This window comes from Biomphalaria glabrata, chromosome 16 (assembly GCF_947242115.1).
Source record: "Biomphalaria glabrata chromosome 16, xgBioGlab47.1, whole genome shotgun sequence".
NCBI classification, from domain to species: Eukaryota; Metazoa; Mollusca; class Gastropoda; family Planorbidae; genus Biomphalaria; species Biomphalaria glabrata.
The window spans coordinates 8,501,728-8,523,708 of record NC_074726.1 but is presented as its reverse complement, the minus strand read 5'-3'; the positions used below and the strand labels follow the sequence as shown (position 1 = coordinate 8,523,708).

At 33.4% G+C, this 21,981-nt stretch overlaps 2 protein-coding genes across 6 annotated transcripts in view; one reads left to right on the top strand and one right to left on the bottom strand.

Moving 5' to 3' along the window:
* LOC106071910 (1-phosphatidylinositol 3-phosphate 5-kinase-like) overlaps positions 1-11,667 on the top strand; it is a 58,101-nt gene extending 46,434 nt beyond the window's left edge. For all 5 annotated transcript variants that reach the window (XM_056013832.1, XM_056013833.1, XM_056013834.1 and 2 more), the window contains 9 exons: positions 1,038-1,134; positions 1,224-1,303; positions 2,105-2,208; positions 3,578-3,706; positions 4,217-4,316; positions 4,742-4,903; positions 5,550-5,624; positions 5,830-5,937; positions 8,322-11,667. In XM_056013832.1, the coding sequence (XP_055869807.1) occupies positions 1,038-1,134; positions 1,224-1,303; positions 2,105-2,208; positions 3,578-3,706; positions 4,217-4,316; positions 4,742-4,903; positions 5,550-5,624; positions 5,830-5,937; positions 8,322-8,380 (914 nt within the window). In that variant the 3' untranslated portion in view covers positions 8,381-11,667. The remainder of the gene's footprint in view (positions 1-1,037; positions 1,135-1,223; positions 1,304-2,104; positions 2,209-3,577; positions 3,707-4,216; positions 4,317-4,741; positions 4,904-5,549; positions 5,625-5,829; positions 5,938-8,321) is intronic.
* Positions 11,668-12,767: 1,100 nt separating this feature from the next.
* Positions 12,768-21,981, bottom strand: part of LOC106071907 (uncharacterized) — a 40,358-nt gene continuing 31,144 nt past the window's right edge. Inside the window, exon 10 of the mRNA XM_056014025.1 lies at positions 12,768-21,135. Coding sequence (XP_055870000.1) covers positions 20,920-21,135 — 216 coding nt within the window. The 3' untranslated portion in view covers positions 12,768-20,919. The remainder of the gene's footprint in view (positions 21,136-21,981) is intronic.

The window sequence follows — 21,981 nt, the reverse complement described above, 5'->3', positions numbered from 1 at the left end:
GTTGAGAGGGTGGAGGTTTAAGTAAGTAAAAAATAAAATTATTTTTTGTTGAGAGGGTGGAGGTTTAAGTAAGTAAAAAATAAGACTAAAATTTTTTGTTGAGAGGGTGGGGGGTTTAAGTAAGTAAAAAATAAGACTAAAATTTTTTGTTGAGAGGGTGGGAGGTTTAAGTAAGTAAAAAATAAGACTAAAATTTTTTTTTGAGAGGGTGGGGGGTTTAAGCAAGTGAAAAATAAGACTGGTCTCATTGTTTGATGGCTTGGGTAACCCAGTTTATGATTGTGGAAGTCGTGTATAGCCTGACATCCTCCAACTTTTGTAAGCTCTTGCCAAGAAAACTGTTGAACTCTATTTGAAACACTGGATTGATTGGGGCCACTCTGGAAATACAATCAATGAACTGAAATATTTCTTTGTGCTCATTTGAGCAGAAGATAAGATGGAAGCTAAAAAAACTTTTTAAACTGAAAATGCTATTCATATCAGTTGACCTGGATTTGTTCACATTTCAAAATAAATTTTAAAAATGTGCAGGCAAAATAAAAAAGGATATTGTCAAAAAAAAGTTTTTTTTTAATGTCTTTTTGTGTAATTTAAATATTGAAAATAATTTACTGGCATTTACCACATTGAAAACTAATCAACATAATATCAATTCTTGATTGATCTTGGCATGGGTTAATGGAGTTATCTAATATCACTAAGTTATTTAATTAATTTTTTGAAGTAGCCTGCTTATATCCTATTGGAAAATCGCAAGGGGGGTCAATGTATCATTTCTAATCCCCCACATTTTAATTTTTAGTTCATGAAGCAAATTAATTTATTTGCTGATCTCTGGACTCTCCACTTAAACATATTTTGGCTTAGAGAACAGACTCAGAGAACAGACTCAGAGAACAGACTCAGAGAACATGGCTTGTTTCTTCTGGAGACTTATGATACTTGATGAAAATTCTAACTTCTAGAAAGGTGTTTCTTCTTTTCTAATATGACTGCAAATATTGATGCTAATTATTTTTTATTTCTTGATACAGAGTTCTCTGACTCCTCTGCTAAGTTCTACTGCCGTGTTTACTTTGCTGACCAGTTCAGAAAGCTGAGGAAACATCTCTTTCAAGGCAACGACAACTTGTGAGTATTTTCCAGCAATAGATTTGGACTAAGATTTACTTTTGAAATACTGATTTTTTTATATTTTTCTCTACTCTATTTGACTGCAGGTTTATCCGTTCTCTCAGTCGGTGCAAGACTTGGGAAGCCAAAGGTGGGAAGTCGGGATTATCTTTTTGTAAAACTGATGGTAAGCTGTGAATTAGTGGTATGCTTATACAGTGGACTCCACATAACTCAATGTGCCATGGTGCAGAGAATATTAAGAATCCGAATGAAATTTTAACAATGGAAATAATTAATTAATATGGAGAATCCACATAGTTACTTCCTTCCTGATTTATGTTTGCACACAGTTGCTAAATAACTTTGTATTAACCACATTTTTTCTAGAAGAAAAAAAGAAATTAAAAAAGAATTCTAATTAATCTTGTTTGCATTATTTGGATTCAACTGTTCTCACAACTTGTAAGCTAATACTTAGTTGTAAACTAATGCCTAGGTACTAAATGTTTTTTTATGTTTCCTTACTGTTAAACTTCATATATTTTAGATGTTTAATTGTGAATTTAGATTATAAGCTATGTCAATATTTGACCAAAAGAAAACTTTCATAGACCAAATATCTGATCATTAGCTAATCCTGTTACATTAACTTTGATCATTTGTGTTCATTTAGTAGAAAAAGTATGTATTTTTAAAGTTCTTCTTTTCTGGAGTTGTTTTTTTTTTAAGTTTTATAGTATAGAATGATGAAAACCTGAATTGCATGTTGTGAATTCTGGTTTTAAATTTTTAGTCAGAGATGCTCATGTTTTAAAATATTTTATATATATTTTTTTAATGAAGAGCTCCCCCCTAAATAAACTTTGTGTAGTTCAGCTCGTGTTTTAGTTTTATTTGATTGCTACCAATGCAGTGCTCTCTTTGCATTGTGTACTGTTGTGTATACTTATGTCAATCCCTGACATATGTGATGTTTCTCTAACAGACGATAGGTTCATCTTGAAACAAATGTCAAACATGGAGGTGGACTCGTTCGAGAAGTTTGGACCTCAGTATTTCCAGTACATCACAACTTGTACAACAGCTCAAGTAAGTTAAGTGCGTGTGTCTCATATATCACTGTCTTGTCTATGGATGTAGTGACATCAGCCTATACTCAGCAATGTGTTATTAAGTAAAAAAAAAAAGTTAAGTTCCCCTTTCACACTTTCAGACCTTGTGGTCTATAGGGCAGATGATGTAAAGGTCATCTTATTCTGTGGCCTACGGTTTACGAGGGTGTCATGTGGTCAGCATAATGACCAACCGCCTTTACTTATCCCCAACTAATGTCAGGTACCCAATAGAGCTGGGTGGACTCAGAGGCGCCCAAAGATCCCGAAATTAAAAATCCCAGGATTCGAACCCAGTGTGTTATTAGTAGGTGTATATAGACCAGGCTTGAATAGGTGATACACTGTAGGATGTTTACAGAAACTTAACACTTTCTCTCCTAATTAACTATACCATGGTTCATTTGACTCCATTAAATTTAATTAATTTTTGATTTTATAAACTTTAATTTTGTGTTTTATAAAAAGAGCATGCATTCTCCCATAATTATAGACCAAAAGTAACGTTTTCTGATTACAAACAAAAATGTTATTGAATTTTATCGTAACAGGGTAGAATGTACAAATTTGAAAAAGGAACAATTCTGTCAGAACGTGGAAATTAATTACAGAGATAAAGAATTAACCAACTTTACAATGTCAATGGTCTGGCTGCCAGACTATTGCACAGTACAGTTGTTTACAAAACATTTGTTCAAGATATGTTTAAATTACTTAAAAATCACTTTGTGACTTTGAGGAAACATATCACTAATTAGTAACATAAAATATTTTTTTTTAATTGATCTGGGGTAGAGTTTTCTCTTTGTCCTTAAGATTGAAGTACAAAAGAGTAAAAAAAAACTCTGCACCCTATGACCTGGCAGGCCTAATGACTTGACGGCACTCAGCAGAGAAACATAAATAAAAGAACCTTAAAAAAGAAATTTATCATTTATTTATAGATTGGCTGAAAAAGATAAAGAGAATGATATTGAGGACTCTATTGTACAAGCTCATAAACTATCACAGAGTAAAGGCTGTTCCCTTTTAGTACATTATTTTAGTATTTGAACAAAAGGCGCACCTGTAATGGACTTACTGTTACTTCCTCATCTTCGTAGTGAAGCAGCAAAACTTAGTGCATTGCTGAAGCAACAGGATATTTGTCCTACACCTATCATTATAGTTGTGCATGCTAATTTGAGACTTAAAACTCTACAAAGTCATTGGTTTTTCTGGCTGATTCAGGCAACCCGTTCCAAGCTCTTCTAAATACCCCCTCCTTCCCACTGGTCCACAAAAAGCATGAAAAGTGCTGTATACAAAAGCATTTTTTTATGTACACATATTGTACTTGTCCACAGCAACCAACTGCCTTGGCAAAAATTTTGGGTGTCTTTCGGATAGGCTTCCGCAACTCACAGACTAACACTGCACTGAGGCAAGATGTTCTGGTCATGGAAAATCTATTCTATAATCGTAAGATATCACAGGTTGGTCAATAGTTTATGATGCAAGACTTAAATAGTGGAATACACACTTCTCCTATTTTTATAACATATTTTTTCATATTTTTAAATACATACTTTTGTGTGTTTGGGTGTGGATTTATATTTCTTATCTGGTAACTATATTAAATTAATTGGATTTTTTAGACAAAATTACTTTTTGCCCTCTGGTGCATCCTTCTGCTATTCATAATGAATCCACTCCGAATTATGAGTGTGTGTGGTGTGAATGTACATTTTGTTTTTTTCTATTTACTATGTTTTGTTTGATGTAATGCACAAATTGTAAGACAAATTTCCCTACGGATAATAAAGAATATCATTATTATTATTATTATTATTATCAATTGGCTGATCAATCCATTAAAATTCATTTATTTATTTTGTCTATTCTGTATGTATCCTCCACATATGTCAAATAGAAAACACATTAATTAGTTTCGAATACTCAATACTATTTCCATTTTAGTAACATTTTCTTTCTTTTTGTTTTAGAAATTTGACTTGAAAGGCTCTATGAGAAACAGACTAGTCAATACAGCCACCAAAAGGGCAGAGGAAGAGTTGGTCCTACTGGATGAGAATTTGTTGAAAAGTACTTTTGTTTTATTTCTTTTTAACTTCATATTTTGTAGTTGTTGTTTTTTTGTACTAGTTTTTGTTTTATCATTTTTCTTAACTATATTCCAACTAATAGTAGACTATTATCATTTACGGGTACATTTCATTTGTCACTTATTTGACTAATCATTGAGGCACAGAAATAATCTAACCTAGACACCTGATAGTAAAAAAATGTTTCAACCCTTATAGAATAATACTTAGTTAATCACTGAACTCATTCACCCACAAAAAATTTTTTTTAAAGAATTTAGGTAAAAAGGAGTAAGTAGTTACCAAAATAAAGCGGGGGGGTGTTACTTTTCTTACATCAGATATGGTTCTAGTGATGAGTATATACTTTTAAATATCCAGCCCAATATGGCCTGTATTCTAATTGTATATTATGCTTATTACCAGGCAGTGTCGAGTCCCCACTCTATTTGAGGCCACACAGCAAGTATGTCCTGAAGTCTGCCATCACTAGCGACTCAACATTCCTGTCTTCTAATTTGGTGATGGATTATTCCCTCCTGGTTGGTGTAGATGAAACAACGCAGGAAATGGTAGTTGGCATCATAGGTACTCGTAGTTATATTGTTACATGTTCATTATACAATGTGTGTGTCACACTGCAAGATCTAAGAATTTTGTTTCAAATAGATGCATAATTATATAAGCCCACTCTAGGTTTCATTTAGAGGCCAGAAAAAATACAAATATTGTTTTTAATTTAATTTGTTATATGTTTTGTTTTATTTTTACTGGGGAGAGTTAAATTAGTTGTTTGTCGAACTTCAAACATGTTTTCATTGCTACTGGATTTTGTCCACTTGATACTTTATATGAAATCGAGATACTTTTATAAAATTTTAAGACATACTGACTCGTGTAAAATTCAAAACTGAGCTTTCTTCTGTGACTGGGACTTTGCCTCCTGATTGAGTTCTTTCTGCCCACATATTATTTTTTAAAAGCATAAAATAGTTCGGTTTTTTTTATGTCTGAGATAAAAGTTGTTTTCTTAAGACCTAATGGTAACCTGTTCATGTGGCTGATAGTTCACTATGGTGTTGTATAGATATCACAATGAACATTTTGAAGTTTTGTGAACTTTTGTTGTTCCTTGTGATGAACGGTTCAAGACACTCTAAACATCTTGTACTTTTAAAAAGTTATACTTTCATAAATAATAATTATATCCAAACCTTTTTTTTTTTACTTTTAGACTACATTCGTACATTTACTTGGGATAAAAAGCTAGAGATGGTAGTCAAGGCTTCTGGAATACTTGGAGGTCAAGGTGAGTGCTTTTTTTTTTTGGTAATAGATTGAGTGGAGTAAGACAGCTTTTTATCATTTCCTTCTGTTTTTGCTACTCATGAATTGTAAAGGGGGGGAGGTCGAGTGCTGACTGTGATAGCTCCAATGCACTTGTATAATTTTCAGAAAATTTGCAAATAGTATTTTGGTCCAATTTCATATCGTTATATCTTTGTATTTGGCAGGTAAAATGCCCACAGTAGTTTCCCCGCAGCTTTACAAAAGCAGATTCCTCGAGGCAATGGATCGTTACTTCCTTCACGTCCCTGATCATTGGACAGGTCTTGGCCAGGGTAAGTTCTCTCCAAGTGTCTCTATCTAGCCTTTCAAAACTTTGTTATGAAGTGTATTTGTGGTAGGAGGCCTATTGAATCGTTAGAAATAAAAGACAGTGATAAATACATTAAAATAAAATTGTGAAGAAGCTGATTGTTAAATGCTATTTAAGTAAAGTGTAACATTGTAAATAAGATTTCATTTGTCTGTTGGTCAATGCTCCAGGAACCAAGTAAGTCTTATAATCATTGCTCTCTATTTCTCTTCGTTCTGTCAAGAGATTTATGGTTCTATACTCTTTATTTCAAGGATTTGACCAAACTTCCCTCAAAATTGGTACATTTTTTTTTCCAGCTGCAATTTCCTTTAATGGGCTGTACTTCTTTTTAATTTTTTTTAAAGCAATTTTGTTCTGACCTGTATTTTTTCTAGAAGTCAGTTTTTGCCAGTAGTTGAGCTAGGTCTGCAATTAAAGTTATTAGGTACTTCATAAGAGTGTCATTTGTCATATGGATAAGTTTTGAAATTTATTTTCTTATCATTTAGTGACTCATTTTTTTTTTAAATTCTGCCACCCACTTTTAATGAACCCTAAAGTATGATTACCTTTTTTTCCAGCGGTCAAAAGTTATTTTTAGCAACCCTCATTGGGAAAAGTTGTTAAAATGTTTGTGCTGTCTATCCATTGGTTCGTCTGTCTTGGGTTAGATTTATAGAATAAAAATAGAAAACTTTTTCTTTTAAATGTCCTTGCCATCAGCTTTATGTCATTTATAGGTTCAATATCTACTTTGGATCATCTGAATTTGTACTTTTATTTGAAAAATTAAATTAATATTTTCTTCATTATGCATACATCAAGGTGCAAACACTGTTTATGGTCTTTTCAGGGTTTTTTTATATTAAGTTTGCATATTATAGGCACTTGCATAAAAAAACATTTTTAGAACAAGATGAAAAGGCAGGTCATAATATTTAAAAGCTGTATAGGATCAAGATCCATCTGTGATGCCAAAAAGTTTACAACTCAGCTTAATTTAAAACTTGATTTCAAAATTCCTAAGTCTGCATGGGAATTCAAACTTGAACCCCCATCAGTTAAGTAACCACAATAAGCTTGTTCATTGATAGCCAAATGTATTCTTCAGACTAAAGCTGTGAAAACATTCAGAAAATATTTCTAGAATATAAAGTTGGATAGTCAACATGGAGGATTTGATCAGTCTGATTCATTTACATAAGTGGATGACTTCAGGTCACCTCTAAAATTTAATGTTTAATGAAATTTATTCAGATTTATAAATATATATATATATATATATATATATATATATATATATATATATATATATATATATATATATATATATATATATATATATTATTTATAATTTTGTTAAAATATTTTTATTTCTAGTCTGTTTCAAACATGGCTCTGATTTGGTTCTTTCTTTTTTAAAAATATATAAACAGATGTTCTAGTTAATTTATGAATTACTGAGTTATAAAAATAGTAATTTTATTGTAAAATCAGATTTGAAAAAACATTAGGGCTAAAAATCTAAGAAAAATAAATTAAGTATGCATTATTTGTATTGCAAGTGGCACAGGTCAGTATTTGGTAATGATCTTTGATCTTATGTAATTAAATGAGTCTCAAACATAAGCCATTTTATTTCTTGTGAATGTGAAACGCAGATTTATATTAGAATCTATTTTCTATTTCAAGTTCTACTCAAGTGAATCTTACTCTATATGAGGGATTAGTTGTTTTTGTTTCTCCTTAATCAGAAATGTAGACTTTCTTTTTTTATTCTTCTTTCTGATTTTATTTCTTTATTTTTTTCTAGATTGTTCACCAATGTAAAGAAAACAAAATATTTTTTGTTAAAGACATGTCTGAAATGATAAGATAAAATAAAATCTGTGCCCATGAAAATGTAAAATTTCTTTGTTATTTTGTTTAGCTGTAACTGTTCAAAGACAAAGTATTAATTTGCTTCAAAATTAGCTATACTTTCTTCTTAAAAGAGAGTTGATTATTAAAAACATGTTTTAAAAAAAAATAAATCAAATTCCAAAGAGTTTCATGGGCACGACAAGGCTTAAATTGTACAGATGTGCCAAAATATCAAAATACCAAAGAGTTTCATCAAGTTTCTTAGCATCTGTGAACAAATGAATGTTTAGCATTGAAGTATTTTGAATTCTTTATTTCAACATGATAGAAGACCTCATAGACCTCAGTCTAAGTGAAGTGAATACTTCAGTGTGATACAGTTAATATGAACTAACTAGCAGCACTATATAATCTGATATCTCTCTTTTATGACTAGCTATTCATCATGTGACTAAACAGGCTTGTCAGCTTTCTTAAAACACTTCTCTCTTGTTTTTCTAGACGCCCCAACCTGTCCCACCACAATAGAAGTCTCAGAGGCCAAGCAGGTCAAGAAATGAAGCAGCCTACAAAAGCAGTAGTCCAGGGAAAGTTGTAGCTATGATTTTTCTTGAGGTCCATCTTCTGATTAGTCAACCCTTTCTCCCGTTGAGGTCAAGACACTGATTGAAGCCAAGACAGAGTTGAGGATTTTCATTATGTTATTTTAAAAATGACTGTGATATTTTTTTGTCTAATGAAAATGTATAATATATATGAATGAAATTATAGAATTGAGCTTGTTTGGTTATCAATGCTACTGCTCTGTATCACTGTGCTTGTTTCTATTTATTTCTAATGATCATCTATCTCTTGTACTGATAGTCAGTCTACAGCCAAGTGTTTTATTTACCTAACATATTGTCCAGTTTGATACCAGACATTTTCTATGAAAATAAATGTGTCTTATTTCCACAATTCCAACATTGTTATTTTCATGGTATTGTTAAACTCACTTTGAAAGCTGCAATCATTTTAAGATGTAACAAGTAACTTTCTGCTGATAGTTTGTTCCTGAAGGCAGTGTCAGTTTATAAACATATACATATAATTTTTATTTTTCAATTATTTTCATTGGTTTTAAACTCTAATTATCCTTCATCCACTTCATTTAATTCTTTATAAGTAAACTTAAGAGCCCCCCCCCCCCCCCCGATAGAAACTGTGGTATTGCAATTATTGTGATAATAATAGTCTTTGGTTTGACTTTAGATAAAATCCAGGGCAAGCATAACCATTGTCCACCGGTGGTCGATTAAGATTTTCTTTTCGCCATCTGTGTCTGTCCTCGGCAGCGAATTTTCTTTTGGTCTCAAATGTGTATCCCGCGGCCTTCGTGAATGACCTCCAGCAGTCTCATTCTGAGGCCTCATGCAACCAGGTGCTCTCTTCTATGTCAGCTAAGACAAGTTGGCGCCTAAGCTGGTCTTTTAAGGGTTTCCATGGAGCACCTCTGTTACGTCTACCACCTTTTAGCTCACCAAAAAAGACTGCCTTTGGCATACCTTCATCTCCCATACGGGATACATGCCCTGCCCAGCATAACTGCCTGTCCATAAGAAGTCCCTCTATACCGTCTCTAGCAGCATTTATTTATTGATAAAATAGGCTGTCCATAAACAATGTAATCATAAAACTCGAGAGAGGAAAAGCTTGTATTTTCAAAATGAAATCTTAGAATGAGATAAGAAGTCTGTGAGGCCCCTAGTTCTGAATGGGGCTAGAAGTCTGTAGGGCCCTAGTTCTGAATGGGGCTAGAAGTCTGTAGGGCCCTAGTTCTGAATGGGGCTAGAAGTCTGTAGGGCCCTAGTTCTGAATGGGGCTAGAAGTCTGTAGGGCCCTAGTTCTGAATGGGGCTAGAAGTCTGTAGGGCCCTAGTTCTGAATGGGGCTAGAAGTCTGTAAGGCCCTAGTTCTGAATGGGGCTAGAAGTCTGTAGGCCCCTAGTTCTGAATGAGGCTAGAAAGCTTGTTTCTATCTTTGTACATTATGATTTATTGGTTGATGGACAAAATAACACAGCAGGATGATTTCCTCCCTTGAATACTTTTGATTTGGTCTTCTGGTCACATCATTGCAAAGGACAAAGTGGAAATTATGACCAGATTTGGATGACTTATTATACTGAACTGTTCTGGCTGACCCAGGTGTTAATATCCATTACAACAGTGTGTCCCAAACGGTGTTCTGATGAAGTTCCAAGAATTACTGGAATAATTTACTAGTAGGCCACTACGTGAAGTAATCTCTACAAAAAAATAAAGTGTTCCACTAAATACTCAGAATATGCAAATTGTTCCGTTAGAGAAAAAGTTTGGGAATGACTGCCTTACAACTATACTTACAATAATAATAAGTGTCTAAAGCCCCCAAAAATGTTTTCATTCTTTCAAGTTCATAGATACTAACGAAAGGAATACTACAGATAAGCTGCCAGTTACAACCTTTCATAATATACAGAGAGCATTTGATACCAACATGTCCAGTTTATGTTGTGTAATTATTATTATAAGTTATTTCAACCTTGTTGTTATGAATCCAGATTTTAAGAGTTCTCATTTTCAACATTTTTTTAAAAATCTTTGCTGAGCCTTATTCTTCTCATAATGAGAGTTTAACATTTTACATTTAATAAAAAAAAAATGATTAGGTTGAAGTCAGGCTATTGAACTAGGAATGGTATCCCATTGTTTATCGGTTCTAAGATAACATTAAGAAAAAAAAATTGTTATAATATGATTTTTTTGGAGGCTCGGTAGCTGAGTGGTAAAGCGCTTGACTTCTGAACCGAGGTCCTGGGGTTCGAATCCTGGTAAAGACTGGGATTTTTAACTTCGGGATATTTGGGTGCCTCTGAGTCCAGCCAGCTCTAATGGTTACCCAACATTAGTTGGGGAAAACTAAAGGCAGTTGGTCATTGTTCTGTGATTAATTGACTCGTCCAAATACTCTTTTGATGGAACCTTATGTTCAAGCTCTTTCATACAGATTTGCCAGACACTTGAATTTTTGGTAATATATTGAAACTCTGTTGCTGCTACCCCCACCTATATATATTTATTTATTATATTGACTGTTTTTCACTGTTGACTCTGTTGGAAACTGGCTAGAGGGTGCCTCGATCAAACAAAAACTGTTTAGGGAACTACTATGTTAAGATTATTTAAGAGAAAAGATTTTACTGTACTTTTTCATCTTTACACATTTTCATCCTTTTTTTTTATAAACATTACAGTGGTTTCTTATGTAAACATAACTTACATTATTATTATTTGATTAATGTTATAAATATAATACAAGTATTTTTGAACAGTATGATTATGGAACATGACTCCTTCTGAGTTTGTGTGGACAAATAGGAAATTAGTTGCGACTGTGAGCCCTAAAAAATTTGTGAGCCAGGGTTTTATTTAGCTGAATGAGAAAATCAGGAAAATAAAGTGGTTCAAAGCCAAAGATTTTATCATCTTTGTGTCAACGTCAACATCAGTATAATCATCACATATAGGTGCCTCTTTAATAGTATGGATTAACATCAGTATAGTCATTAGATGTATGCGAACCTGTTTTGAGCTAAATTTTTACAGGGTTTTATTTTGTTGAAATTTCTAATGTGAAATTTATACAGTGTCATTTAGTTAAGGATGCAAGTTTAGGGCTAAGTTATTAATTAGTTTCTACATTTTTTTTAGGGCACTAAAAATTGTTTTGCTATTACAGTTTATAAATCTTTTTATTTATCTGTTATCTTTGAATTCAAATTAAAAGAAGACCAGTGTGCAATATTTGAAAATAAACTTTACAATCTACTCAAAGTCTAATACTGTTGTTTTTTCTGTGTGTGTGTGAAAATGTTTCAAGTGTTGAAAATTTAAACAGTCCTCAACATGAAATGTTTTCATTTTGACCAAACTTAATGTCACTGATGATAAGTAAAATAAGTGCACATAAGGCAGATGATATAAAAAGTCATGTTTTTGTGGCCTATGGTTAAAGAGGGACCCTTTACTTTTCTCCAATTAATACCAGGTACCCATTAGATCTGGGTGGATTCAAGAGTCGCCCTAAAGATCCAAAAATTAAAAATTTTAATCTTCACCAGGATTTGAACCCAGGACCCTCAATTTCAGTAGCCAGCTCATTACCACTCAAGTTTTATTGGAAATGTATATCAATAATTATTTAGTTTGGCTTTAACTCCAGTCATGTTTCTAAAATTTATAGAAGACATTATCTAATAATATAAATCTTAATAATCTTGTTCATTCCAGTAGCTTTTTAAATAAAATTTCCATAACAATACTTACATAGGTCTCTGTATATTACTTTAAATTTAAACTGAAATTCTAACATTCCTTCATAGCAGGAAGACAGGCTCAAGTTAGAATTTTGTTGGTGTTGTGACATATGGAAATGTCTATCATTATAAATCTGAATATAAGAAGCTGATGTTATATGTTGTTTTTATTAGAACAGTTTTGTTTTTATTAATGTAAAAAAAAACATTCTTTAATTGTTTCTCGGTCAGGACAAAAAAAAAGCAATGTTTATTTGTAGATTGGATTGCAAAGTGTGGGGGGAGATATGTCTGGCTAAGGGGAGTTTATACATACACAACTCCTTAAGTCATGTGACTGAGTAGCATAATCCATTTGACTAGATATCAGTCAAATTCCCACTTAAGCTGAGTTGTGATTCCTTAGCACCTACAGACAGCATGGAAACCTTCTCCCAGACCCCCCCCTTTCCCTCTCCCCAATGTTTTTCTAAGACATTGGACACACAATGATGAATTGTTGTAGCATGAATGATGAGCTATACAAAAGTGAAGTGGAAAATATTCCAATCAAATGGAAATCTTCTAAAACAACCAGGAGAGTGAAAAGAGAAACACATCAACACAAGGAAATTCAAATGTCTTACAAACTTGTAATTGTTTTATTTCTATAACTGGGAAAAAAAAAATAGGAGCATTTTTGTATCAACAATATCACCTTGTTGTTATGTAAACAAACACTAATAAAACATAAAATGCTAAAACAAAAAGTAAACAATGGAAAATGTGGTTCATAAAACAAAAACATTCCTGGGGAACAAAAACATAAAGTCCACAATCCAATGCTAAAAAATGTTCACAATTAAGTGAAATCATACAACCTCATAGAACACACATATATCCTTATTGTCAAGAAGTTAAAAATAATTTTTGTCTCAAATCAGCACTTAGTAAATTCAACACTCCACTAAATCAACACTCATAGAATACACGTGTATGTGTATACATTTTGTTAGCTGCTGCCTGCAATTATTTTGTATGATTTTGTTTAAATAGAATAATGAAACTCTAAATCTTTGTTAGGTCTTGATGTTTTACATCTTTCAGATTTGAAGGTTATTACATTCTAGCCCAAACCTCCTGCAGGACTGCGGGGGATAACAGGCAGGGTTCAACCCCCAGCAACCATCTAATGACAGTCCAGCACACACACCACATGATCAGGCAGCCATTCTTTGGCTAGCACAGGCAGATCGATATGATCTTTCCTAAAACAATTTTATTAATTTTTGAGTGTAGATGTACAATGTCCAGCAATTAGGACTTTGAGTTTGTGAAAAGTCATTAAAAAACAACAAAATAAAAAGCTCTTCATTTGAAACTGCACAGACTAGTTCAGGGCATTTCACATTCTAATAAATAAAATCATTTCATTTTGAAATCAGTTTGTCAAATAGGACTGACATCAGACAATGAGCACAATAATAAATACTTCTCTACCTTCATTTTGACCTAAGTAATTGGTTTCACAATTGCACAAAATATTTAGGGCAGTGACAAAAACAAATACAAGGCACACAGAAAAAAAAAAAAAAGCAATAAGTGAAATTTGGTTCATTTCAAGGTAAAAACATTGAAAAGAAATAAATGCATTCAGCACCTTATGGAATAAGTTGGAAGATATCAATAAAATGCGTTTCTACATTGTGGAATAAGTTGCAGGATGACTACAAAGCGATTCATACAAAATATCTTATTCAGGATATCATGAATGTAATGCAGTGACTCTGGAAGATTTCAGTTATACAAATATAGTAAATGAAAATGATTTATTCTTTGTACAAAATGTTTGTTAATTTTTTTACATGATTCGGATGTTCATTCAGAGTTGAAGATAATCTACGTCCTTGGGTCCAAACCTACCGCTGTAAGACAAAGGATGGCAGCGGGCAGGTATGAACCCAGCACCATCAAGACAATTGCAAGACCAGGCAACCAGGAAATAGTACTAAATCTTAACCATTTTTAATATCCATTTAAACTTACTATCCTTCATAGATAATAAGACAAAAAAAGGTTTAGGGTTGGGGATAATTAAAGCTCCTTTTTATCACAATAGTAATATAAACACATATAATATCAAGGGGATAGATCTGTGAAATGGTTACAAATACTATATCTTAATAGTTGGTAGCAACTGCATCATGACTTAGTAGATAGGACTTTCAATGAACTCAACTAGAATGAAATAAACCTGTTACAGGAGATACACATTCCTATATTACACAACTCTCTTTCTAGTCATGGAACCAAATCTCATTGGAAAGTCAAGGCTTTGGTTGAAGAACAAGTTTTTTTCTTTTTTTTTTTTAAAGATGTTATTAATTACAAAGACAATATTTAATTTAATTATTTTTAAATGACAATTCTTAAATTTCATACTCAAGTTAGTTCCTCACAAGTCACTAAGCAAAGGAGAGCTTAGACCCCAGGCAGACAAAGACTACATTACTGTCAAATGTCAAAATAATGCAAGTCTTATAAAAGTTGTATTACTAAGCTCTGATCCAAAAGACCTCACTTTAATTTTAAAGGACTTCACTTTTTTTTTAATAACAAACACAGCTAAGAGAGAGAAAAATATAAATAAAAGAAAACAAAATGTCTTAGAAAATAAATAAATGTCAATACAAAGAGAAATGGAACTGGTTTAAGAGGACAAAGTTACAGTTCTTCAACAGGAACAAATTTTTTTTTAAAAGGTCTGTGGCATGCAAAAATTTATTTACTAGCAGCAGCAGTTTTGGAGAGAAAGAGATGAATTTTTAGGTGAGCACGTACAATCTACCTTGACATTCCACACAAACTTTTACATAATACTTTCATAGCAAATATGACATGTTAAGGCCTTAAAGCTGTCTGATGTATAAATATATAAAGATGTGTGACTTGTGATATTATTGACTATAAAAATACTATTTACACAGAAATATCTTTGGTTAGTAATGCATGAAATCATAAAAAAAAAAAAATTGTAAACAGTTTCAGATCTGTTGAGCTGGTGAAATAACAAGGGTATAAATCAAATACATGATATGTGTATGTATACAGTTAAGTCATATGGGCACTTTATATGTGACAATTAGCTTTTGGTAGTGGGTAAAGATACTGTTGAAGTAGTACAGAGAAAAGGCCACACAAAAAAAAAGGGATAAATCGATGTCATTTAAGTGAGGCATGGTTAATATCCTGACAGATTACTTTGGATGATCTCTGACTAGCAAGGGTTGAGAGCTTCTGTTGCCTGCCTAGGATAACAGGATCCCAAAAGAGTGAATGTTAAGACAACAAACACGAATAAAACTGTCAATATGCTTAATCTCTCCTAAGAAGAACCACTTCATCTGGGTTATGTTACCATGTTCAACACACAATGTAATTTATCATTTTATTTACAAAAGTGATATAGTTGGATTAGACAATAAGTTATACTTAACAAGAGAACTGACCTTGTGAAACTCCAAAAATAGACAAGACCATTTTTTTTTATAAACTTCAAAAAAAGTGAGATCAAAATGGCCTAAGCATTTAAAGAAAAAATAAATCTTCCAGTTGAACTACAGTGGTATCCTGAGAATGACAATAAGCTACAGGCCGAAATAAAATGTACCAGATATTTTTTTGTTTTTTCATCATGCAAGAATTGGCCAACTTTGTAGTTCTTTGTTGTAAATTTGTTTTAACCTCACGGGAAAAAAATATGTTTCATAAAAATAATTTTGAAAGGATCAAAAATCAAATGTAGTAATATAAATTCATATTATATTATATATTAATACATGGATGCAAGATCAGTAGCTATAGCTGGCAAAATTAATGTTTAAAAAAAAACTTGACGGCAAATTGCCGGCATTCTATTTTATTTTCGGGGTCGGTCGGGAAAGGCGAGAAAGGGAGGTGGAATCGGCGCAATTAGATGACCTACAAAAAAAAGCCACTAAAGAAACGCTTGGCGCACATGTGTGATGCTGTATGTCCTTTTCTATTTATTTCTGCTCATTCAGTCTCACTGTGAGATTGTGTTTTCATTCTTGTGGCTTGAATAGCGTGTTTTCATTCTTGATTCTTGTGGCTTGAATAGATCCATTGTTCTGTTATACAGTTATCAACGTGCTCTATCAAATTATAGATCTACCTAGATCTAGATCTACAGACTACATTTTCTGTGACTGTTAGAATTTCAATTTCAATAATTTCGATCGAAATTGGAAATCTGTGGTTTTAATTGTTGGATCAAGTAAGATCGTTTTTATTCTACTCAAGATAATAAAATAATAATCTATATTATTATTATGACTAATATGAGACTAGATTGACTAGATCTAGACTCTATATGAAGTATATGATGAGTGACGAGTGTGCAGTAATCATAATAACTTTAGGTCTATCATCTGAATCATCATGTTTTTGAAATTTGGTGATATTTCTACTATTGATATTGGTTTGGATGGAAAGCCAATTAGAAATAGATGGCAGTGGTCATGGCTGTCTGAAGTTTCTATTGATGGATTTTCATATGAAAAATGGTGCAAAAAGATAAATAAATCTGGGGCATGTTTTTGTACTGCCTGCGGCAAGATCATCCTTTATGGAACCTCAGGGAAAAAAGACTTAAGAAATCATTGTGATTTAGAGTTGCACAGAAAGGCTGTGAAAAGTTTAATCCAAAGTACTAAATTAACTGGCTCCTCAAGCACAACACAATTCACAAAAGACAGCTTGCAAGACAAAACAGCGGAAATAAAGGCCATTTTAAGCCTGTTTATTGCTGAACACAGCCTTCCATTTTCTTTAGTTCCTAATCTTTTAAAATTGAGCCAAAGGCTTAGCAAAGATATTACTGCTCTAAATAGAGTCACTTTATCACATCAAAGTGCAACATACATAACTTCTCTTGGAGTTGGAAATGAAAGAGAAATTGAAAGGTAAATACATTTCACTGAATATAGATGAAGCTACAAATAATGCTGGAAATAAATTTTTAAACATAATGGTACAATATTATGATGATTCATCACAAAAAATTATAAACCAGCTGCTAGGAACCAGAGAAATTAATATTTCATGTGCTTCAAATATTGTTAATGCTGTTGGGGAAATCTTAGAAGTCATGAACATAAACTGGAGCCAAGTAAAATCTGTCATGATAAATAATTGCAACCTAATGAGGGGGAAAAAAGAAGGTGTTGAGCCTAAAATTAGAAAATTAAACCAAACACTTATTTGATGTCAGCGGGGACACCATTCACATGATAAATAATGCACTGAAGACATTTTTTGTACCAATGGAAAAATGTTTCAATTTTCAAAGTTTAGCCATGGATATTTATTATGATGTTGAGAAATCACCCAAGGCTAGAAGCGTATTTTAAAAAATACAATGTTTATTAGGTGCAAGTGAAGGGAAATCACTAATTCGCGTGTTACCCAACAGATTTCTACAAATTAATGTGGAAAAAGAGAGATGTTTGGATCTGTTTGACTCTTTGTTACTTTACTACTTAGCCTTTTTATCTCCTGCGGAAAGAAAGAGTGAGAAAATACTTCATGATATATTTCAAAAATATGAAATTGGTGACAGTTTAGGGAAGCAAATTAAAGAATTATTGGAGAGTCAGAGAAGACAATAGAGCTAGGTTTGCCTTTTCAACTCTTCAAACTATCTGGCGCTCTAAGGCATTATCTCTACACAACAAGATACGAATCTATAATACAAACGTTAAGTCTGTCCTTCTATACGGTTCAGAAACTTGGAGAGTCACTAAAACAAATATGGAAAAGCTCCAGACCTTTGTTAACAGATGCCTACGCCGGATATTAGGAATTAGGTGGCCAGTAAAGATAACTACTATTGATTTGTGGGAGAGAACTAGACAAAAGCCCATAGCCCAAGATATCACAAAACGAAAATGGAGCTGGAATTGACACACCCTGTGAAAACCAGCTACCAATGTTGCAAGGCAGGCACTTGACTGTAACCCACAAGGAAAGCGGAAAGTGGGCAGAGCCAAGCAAACCTGGAAGATGTCAGTCATCAGTGAAGCTGAGGGTACTGGAATGACATGGGAGCAAATGAAGAAAGCTGCTCAGAACTGAGTTCGGTGGAGAGGTGTGGTTGCGGCCCTATGCTCCCCTGGGAGTGCACAGGATTAAGTAAGTAAGCAGAGAAGACAAACTAAATCAGACAGCAACATTGAAAGAAAAATTAGAATTTTAAATGCTCTACTAGACAATCAGGTCAAAACGGTTTTAATCGCTACCTTGTACAAAGGCATAACAGAATAATTTCTTCCTTTTTTGAAGAAACACCAGCGGAACAAACCACAAGTGCATGAGTTGCATATTGATATGTTTACTTTAGTGAAAGAATTTTGTGGTAATTTCATAAAACCAGAATATATTCCCATGTATAGCACTAAGGACCTAGTGAGTCTTGATGTAACTAACAAAGACATCCAACTATCAGACAGAGACTTGGGAGATGGCAAACATAGAAGGCCAATTTTGTCCAAATGTTTGAAGAATAAAGAACAAAATTCTACATTGTGTAAATCTTTTTTCCTTGCTGTAAGAGAAGGATATTTGGAAACTGCCAAGGCTTTGATGAAGTTACCACTGCTAAATAAAACCATCACAGAGTTATCCTACTTATCACCTGCTTTGTTCTTAAATGAACATTTGCAGTCATCAATAAAAAGCTTAGCTGCACGTCTCTCAAATGTGGTTGATCCTTCAGAGCTTGGTTGTTTAGATATGGAGCTAAAGTGCTATCAGAAAGATACAACTCTTGCTGAACTAAACATAAATGAGGAGGACTCCAATTTTACATTGGACACAGATTAGTGGTGTCAAGTTTTTAACAGGAGAACTGATGGTCATATTAAATATCCAACTTTGACGAAATTTGTTAAAGCAATTAAGTCCATATTTACAGGCCGACTTGTTGAGGGTAGCTTTAATATTATGGATGACATAACAAGAGATGATAGGACCAGACTTAAATATTTTAATTATGAGTCCTTGGCCATCATAAAATCATCATTAGCTGCCCAAGCAGAAACAGCTGTCACCAAAATTGTCACTGGGCAAATGAAAAATGATGTTTCATTTGCTTATAACAGGTATCAGAATCATATTTCTACATTTGATAAATTATCTTCTAAAGTACCCAGTGATAAAGTCATAATTTCCAAACACGTTGTCTCTCACCAACAGCCAGCACCAGCACAGATTCAGACAACTGACAAAGAGGCATTAAAAACCAAGCAACAAGCTCCTGTGATTTCATGTTCAAGAGTCCACATTATTTCCAAACAAGTTGTCACTGACCAACAGCCAGCACCAGCAAAGATTCAGACAACTGACAAAGAGGCATTAAAAACCAAGCAACAAGCTCCTGTGATTTCATGTTCAAGAGTCCCCATTATTTCCAAACAAGTTGTCACTGACCAACAGCCAGCACCAGCACAGATTCAGACAACTGACAAAGAGGCATTAAAAACCAAGCAACAAGCTCCTGTGATTTCATGTTCAAGAGTCCACATTATTTCCAAACAAGTTGTCACTGACCAACAGCCAGCACCAGCACAGATTCAGACAACTGACAAAGAGGCATTTAAAACCAAGCAACAAGCTCCTGTGATTTCATGTTCAAGAGTCCCCATTATTTCTGAACAAGTTGTCACTGACCAAAAGCCAGCACCAGCACAGATTCAGACAACTGACAAAGAGGCATTAAAAACCAAGCAACAAGCTCCTGTGATTTCATGTTCAAGAGTCCACATTATTTCCAAACAAGTTGTCACTGACCAACAGCCAGCACCAGCACAGATTCAGACAACTGACAAAGAGGCATTAAAAACCAAGCAACAAGCTCCTGTGATTTTATGTTCAAGAGTCCCCATTATTTCTGAACAAGTTGTCACTGACCAAAAGCCAGCACCAGCACAGATTCAGACAAGTGCAATAATTTCTTCTGATAATGAGGCACTAAAATTAAAACACACTCCTACATCCTCTTCATCTGGCTCTAAAGATAAAACCAGAATTCTGTTAGTCAGACCTCTCAAGCACAAAAAAGAAAGCAACAAGCTCCTAGTATGAAAAAAGCCTCGTCTTAATTAACCGTTTTTAGAATGCCTAAAAGACAGTGATTGGACACATTAAAACAGGTAATTAGAGGTAAAAATATTATTTCACTAACTGAACACTGGATTTGGAGTAAATTGTACCTAAAGATTTGCATGAACATCTTTTTTTTAACAAGTAGGAAAAAAAGGTAGGAAAGCTTATAATATTTATATAATTACATTTACTATTAAATAAATTGTTTTTGCTGCAACAGCTTGTAAGATGAACGCGAACAGTCATTATAGTGATGTTATAATGATGTTTTTGCGCACAAAAACCTTTGCAGGCTTTTGAGATTGCCACCCCCCTTTGCAGACAAAATGGGGGTCTGGTGCTTGCATCCATGTATTAATATCATAATATTATTGGAAACTTGCACTTTGCACCTAACACTTTAATATATAAAAATTATTTATGAAAATATATATATTTAAATCAGATTTACAACATAATGGAATGATGGTACACCATACAAAGAAATATATTTTTGGTTTTATAGCATCTGGAATATAAATGAAAAGAAACAAACAAACAATTGGCACACAAAGGAAGAAAACAGTGGAACAAGGAATGATGGACCAATAAGGGACCTTGGTTAGACCACGTACTCATCATCTCCAATGACCATACCCTCCATGGCTGCGTTAATGTCCATCACAGCTCCTCCTCTCGTGTAGCTCCCTGTTCCTCCTCTCCAGGAGGTGAGGTCTCTGATTTTCTCATCCCTCAGTTGAATGAGGTCATCGAGGCGTGAGATTTCAGCTTCTAGACTTTTGATGCGCTGAGCTTGAGCTCTGGAGTCCACAGGAACCTGAACATTGGACAGTAATAGAGATCAATACATATATGTAGATATCACAGGAACCTGAACATTGGACAGTAATAGAGATCAATACATATATGTAGATATCACAGGAACCTGAACATTGGACAGTAATAGACATCAATACATATATGTAGATATGACAGGAACCTGAACATTGGACAGTAATAGACATCAATACATATATGTAAATATCACAGGAACCTGAACATTGGACAGTAATAGACATCAATACATATATGTAGATATGACAGGAACCTGAACATTGGACAGTAATAGAGATCAATACATTATATGTAGATATCACAGGAACCTGAACATTGGACAGTAATAGAGATCAATACATATATGTAGATATCACAGGAACCTGAACATTGGACAGTAATAGAGATCAATACATATATGTAGATATCACAGGAACCTGAACATTGGACAGTAATAGAGATCAAAACATTATATGTAGATATCACAGGAACCTGAACATTGGACAGTAATAGAGATCAATACATATATGTAGATACCACAGGAACCTGAACATTGGACAGTAATAGACATCAATACATATATGTAGATACCACAGGAACCTGACCATTGGACAGTAATAGACATCAATACATATGTGTAGATATGACAGGAACCTGAACATTGGACAGTAATAGAGATCAATACATTATATGTAGATATCACAGGAACCTGAACATTGGACAGTAATAGAGATCAATACATATATGTAGATATCACAGGAACCTGAACATTGGACAGTAATAGACATCAATACATATATGTAGATATGACAGGAACCTGAACATTGGACAGTAATAGACATCAATACAT